The 5,700-nt window shown below is 42.4% G+C and overlaps 1 protein-coding gene across 1 annotated transcript in view; it reads left to right on the top strand.

Annotated features, from left to right (window-relative positions):
- The window catches only part of PUS7 (pseudouridylate synthase 7 (putative)), a 79,918-nt gene that overhangs the window by 51,385 nt on the left and 22,833 nt on the right, over positions 1-5,700 (top strand). Inside the window, exons 8-9 of the mRNA XM_011956857.1 lie at positions 1,300-1,428; positions 2,228-2,353. Coding sequence (XP_011812247.1) covers positions 1,300-1,428; positions 2,228-2,353 — 255 coding nt within the window. The remainder of the gene's footprint in view (positions 1-1,299; positions 1,429-2,227; positions 2,354-5,700) is intronic.

The raw sequence follows: 5,700 nt of genomic DNA, 5'->3' as shown, positions 1-5,700 counted from the left end.
TAATCCCAGCACTTTGGGAGGCCGAGGCGGGCGGGTCATTAGGGCAGGAGATTGAGACCATCCTGGCTAACATGGTGAAACTTCGTCTCTACTAAAAACACAAAAAATTAGCTGGGTGTGGTGGTGAGCACCTGTAGTCCCAGCTACTCGGGAGGCTGAGGTAAGAGAATGGCGTGAACCCAGGAGATGGAGATTGCAGTGAGCCGAGATCACAACACTGCACTCTAGCCTGGGCAACAGAGCAAAACTCCGTCTCAAAAAAAATAAATAAAAAAAATAAAAATTAGCTGGGCGCGGTGGCTTACACCTGTAATCTCAGGGCAGATCACCTGAAGTCAGGAGTTCAAGATAAGCCTGGCCAACATGGTGAAGCCCCATTTCTACTAAAACTACAAAAATTAGTCGGTATGGTGGTGTGCGCCTATAATCCCAGCTACTCGGGAGGCTGAGGCAGGAGAACCGCTTGAGCCTGGGAGGCAGAGTGAGCTGAGATCATGCCACTGCACTGTAGCCTGGGCAGCAGAGTGAGAGTGTCTCAAAAAGAAGGAAAGGGAAGGGAAGGAAAGGATAGGAAAGGAAACAACATTGGCTGCTAGTGGTGACACTAGAGATATAAAGGGGAGAAAGGCTTTTCAGTACTCTGTTTCTCTACATATATTTCCTATTGAAGAAGGCAAGGAATTTCTAATGAAAATTTCTATATATGAAATGATAGCAGCATGGTACAGATTTGGGTAGAATTCCAGCTATATATAACATGTCTTTAAAAAAGAAAGGGAGGAAATAAAAAGTTAGATGTCAGTGGAAATATTTTTCAATGAAAGTATGAATTTCTTTTCCTTTTCTCTTTTTTATATTTTCCAGTTTTTCTATAATGAGTTTATAATATTTTTCTGGTAGACAAAAATAATGACTTTTTTTTAAATGCTTGATACCATTCTTTATATGGGATTTGTTTCTGTCCCTATCCCTTTTCTCACCTCTCTCCCCACAAAAAAAATAGAAAATTCCACAGATATTATTGTCTGTTACTCATCAGCATATAAATAACAAGAGGCTTTAAGTGTATAAAATATGGCCAGGAGTATGCAATTTCAACAGGAGCACGTACCATTACACTGAAGGAAGAATGCAGAGAGAAGAGAAGGACGCTCCCACCTTACCTGCTGCAGTGCCTTTTCCTTTCGGGAGGTCATAGCTGTGTTGTATCTTGTTTTCTGTACTGTTCAAGGCAGACAATCAATATCTCATGACCCTCTTTCTACTCTTTTTTTGTTTTGTCACTTTTTTGTTTTTAAGAATAACTGCACAAAGACTTGCCCACCTGAATAAGTGCTTGATGAACTTTAAGCTAGGGAATTTCAGCTATCAAAAAAACCCTCTGAAATTGGGAGAGCTTCAAGGAAACCACTTCACTGTTGTGCTCAGGTAAAGAACTGCAGGTAGGAATGTAGACCAGAGGGTCTGGCCAGGGCATGTTGAGTCTGTTACTCACGGTTGGTCGTAAGGTCCTGGTGAGCTGGTACTAACAGAACAGGAGTGAGAGCAAGGGAGGGCAGAGCAGGACCTGGCAGAGCTGGGAGAGCACATAGCTCTGTAGGATTTGTATGGACACGTTGCCACTCGAAAACCTAGCTCAGCCTTTGGAAAGGCATCATCTCCTTCAAATGCTGTGGTAAAAGACACCGAGCCGGTGATGCCACTTAAAGCACCTAGAATAAGCAAATTCATAGACACAGAAAGTAGAATAGTGGGGAAAAGGGTAGGGGTAATGGAAAGTTACTGTTTAGTGGGTACAGAGTTTCATTTTGGGAACAGGTAAAACTTTGGGAAGTAGATAGTGGTGAAGGTTGCCCAACATTGTGAATGTAATTAACCCATGTGTGCTAGTGTTCCATTATTGGAATGCTAAGCATGTGGGAAGTATTTATATCCTACTGCTCAAGGTCATCGCCAAGGTCTGATTGCAAAAATTCAAAAAGTTGCAACCCCTGCCATAAATGGGTGAATACCGCCGAATTGCACACTTTAAAATGGCTAAAATAGTAAATTTGACATTATAAATATTTTACCACAACTTAAAAAGAGAAAGAGCCCTTGGGAGGTAGAGAGAAAGCTGCAGGAGAGTGAACAAAAGACGTGGAAGCCAGGCCGTAGTCATTTATGATCTGCATCCCTGACTGTTTGACCGTAACTTTTTTTCTCTGGATAATTTGGGTCCCTGTAGAAATATAACAGGAACTGATGACCAAGTACAGCAAGCTATGAACTCTCTCAAGGAGATTGGATTTATTAACTACTATGGAATGCAAAGATTTGGAACCACAGCTGTCCCTACGTATCAGGTTGGAAGGTTGGTGTTTAATTTATTTTGTCACAAAGAGCTTTCTCATAAAAGAAACAGGGTTTGTTGGTGGTGGTGTTTTTAATTATTTCTACATTCTCTCATGTCTGGGGCCAATGAACCACAGTCTCATGATTTTTGTTTTAAGTTAATGAATGCACAAGGTAAAAAATCGGTGTTCAAAAGGATTTGACCTGAAAAGTGAGCTTTCCTACCACTCTTGGTAACCCATCCAGGGGTTCTATTTTTATTTTTTTATTGTATTTTATTTATTTATTTTGAGACAGAGTTTTGCCCTTTTTGCCCAGGCTGGAGTGCAATAGCACGATCTCGGCTCACCACATCCTCCACCTCCCGGGTTCAAGTGATTCTCCTGTCTCAGCCTCCCAAGTCACTGGGATTACAGGCATGCACCACCACGACTGGCGAATTTTGTATTTTTAGGAGAGATGGGGTTTCTCCATGTTGGTCAGGCTGGTCTTGAACTCCCGAGCTCGGGTGATCCACCCACCTCGGCCTCCCAAAGTGCTGGGATTACAGGCACGAGCCTCCACGCCCAGCTATTTTTTTATTTTTTATTTATTTTTTATTTTTTGAGACGGAATCTTTCTCTTGCTCAGGCTGAAATGCAGTGGTGTGATTTTGGCTCACTGCAACTTCTGCTCCCAGGTTCAAGCAATTCTCCTCCTGCCTCAGCATCCCGAGTAGCTGAGATTACAGACTCTTGCCACCACACCCAGCTAACTTTGTTGTATTTTTAGAAGTGACGGGAATTGGCCGGGCGCGGTGGCTCAAGCCTGTAATCCCAGCACTTTGGGAGGCCGAGACGGGCGCATCACGAGGTCAGGACATCGAGACCATCCTGGCTAACACAAAAATACAAAAAACTAGCCGGGCGAGGTGGCGGGCGCCTGTAGTCCCAGCTACTCGGGAGGCTGAGGCAGGAGAATGGCGTGAACCCGGGAGGCGGAGCTTGCAGTGAGCTGAGATCCGGCCACTGCACTCTAGCCTGGGCGACAGAGCCGAGACTCCATCTCAAAAAAAAAAAAAAAGAAGTGACGGGAATTTCACCATTTTGGCCAGGCTGGTCTTGAACTCCTGACCTCAAATGATCTGCCCACCTCAGCCTCCCAAAGTATTGGGATTTCAAGTGTGAGCCACTGCGCCCAGCCCTATTTTTATTTTTATTTTGTAATGGGTAAGTCTTGACTCAGTAAGTAATTCAACAGTAATCATTTGGGTAACTGAGACCTAAAGTAGCCAGGCAGAGATGATATATTTTCTGATCTATGTTAACACATTTGTTAAACTTTGATCTGCCCTTCCCTCACTCTTAATTTTATTTTATTTTTATTTTTATTTTTTGAAATGAAGTCTCGCTCTGTTGCCCAGGCTGTAGTGCAGTGACGCCATCTTGGCTCACTGTAACCTCCGCCTCCCAGGTTCAATGATTCTCCCACCTCAGCCTCCTGAGTAGCTGGGATTACAGGCGTGCACCACCACACCCAGCAAATTTTTGTGTTTTTAGTAGAGCCGAGGTTTTGTCATGTTGGCCAGGCTGGTCTGGAACTCCTGACCTCCAGTGATCTGCCTGCCTTGGCCTCCCAAAGTGCTGGGATTACAGGCGTGAGCCACTGTGCCTGGGCCCCTTTCCTCACTCTTTAAAGAAGGGAATAAATGATAAAAGTAGTGACATGGAATTTAAGAACTGTCATTTACTTTTTGTTTTGTTTTGTTTTTGAGACGGAGTCTCGCTCTGTCTCCCAGGCTGGAGTGCAGTGGCGCGATCTTGGCTCACTGCAAGCTCCGCCTCCTGGGTTCACCCCATTCTCCTGCCTCAGCCTCGCGAGTAGCTGGAACTACAGGCGCCCGCCACCATGCCCGGCTAATTTTTTGTATTTTTTAGTAGAGACGGGATTTCACTGTATTAGCCAGGATGGTCTCAATCTCCTGACCTGGTCATCTGCCCGCCTTGGCCTCCCAAAGTGTTGGGATTACAGGCGTGAGCCACCACACCTGGCCTGTCATTTACTTTTAAACAATTAAGAACCCCTCCAGCGTAACCTACAGTGGGAATCCATCAATAAATAGTTGGGTTCATAAATCTACTTCTGGAATCCTGTTGCCCAGCAGAGACTCTGTTACGTAAACTATTCATGTGGGAGTTAGAATTGTGGTATTTACAAGCTGGAAATGATCTGAGCGTTCATGTTCTTCCTTGTCTTTCAGAGCCTTCATGTTAGCAAACTTAGACTTAGAGAGGTCTGCCTGAACTCATCAGTTGCTTGACTGTAGTTTGGGAATAGAGTTTTTCAGGCTTCCAGTCCATTGTTTCAGCATCTAAACTATGAAGTTGCATTCATTTTTGTGATTTTAAAAGTGCAAAATGATAAAAATCTCTGTTTCCTCTGCCTCTTTGAGGAAGTTAAAAAGCTCAGGTGAAAACAGACTTGAGTTCTGAGCCTCAAATTATTCATCCATAGAATGAAGATAATGATATCAATTCACAGGGTGGTGAAAATGAAGTGAAATGATGTTTATGCCACATCTGTTTTTATGCTGAGAATATAGTGATTGCTAACATGTTTTTCAACCTTGCTAATGGTCAGAGGACATTGATAAAAATAGTAAAAATGCTAATTGTATTATGGGCAGAATATTTAAGGCAGGGCTGTATCAACCTATAAATTTGTAATTAATTTGGCAGAAGGACAGCCATGAAATCTTACATGTTGTGTACGCCAAAGATAATGTAAATAAATGTAAATAACTAAAATCAGATCAAATTTATCCCACAACAAAGATTACAGAGTGTGTCCAAAGGTCAGTACAGTCAGCTCAAAATTCCAAATCATTCATTTTTACAACATAAGAATATTTCCTGCTTTCAAAGAAACCCACTGTTAACACCAGAGAATTTCCCGAGGGTAAAAACAGACTTTCAGTTTATATTGTATAGGTGGAAAAATGACTTGTATCCAAAATATTAAAAACTCTTACAACTCAAGAACAGAAAGACAACCCATTCTAAAACTTGGCAAAGGGTCTGAACAGACCTTTCTTTAAATAACGTAAACAAATGGCCAATAAGCACACAAAAATATGTTTATCACTAATCTTTAGGAAATGCAAATCAAAACCACAATGAGATGCCACTTCATACCCACTAGGATAGCTAAAATTTAAAAAGGCAGAAAATAACAAGTGTTAGGATTGGAGAAATTGGAACCCTTACACATCCCTGGTGGAATGTAAAATGGCATAGCCATTTTGGAAAATAGCCCAACAGTTCCTCAAAAGCTTATAAAGTTAGCCTGTGACCCAGAAGTTGCATTTCTTTTTTTTTTTTTTTGAGA

Source organism: Colobus angolensis, unplaced genomic scaffold (genome assembly GCF_000951035.1).
Source record: "Colobus angolensis palliatus isolate OR3802 unplaced genomic scaffold, Cang.pa_1.0 Scaffold427, whole genome shotgun sequence".
Lineage (NCBI taxonomy): Eukaryota > Metazoa > Chordata > Mammalia > Primates > Cercopithecidae > Colobus > Colobus angolensis.
This window is presented reverse-complemented; position numbering and strand designations above follow the sequence as displayed.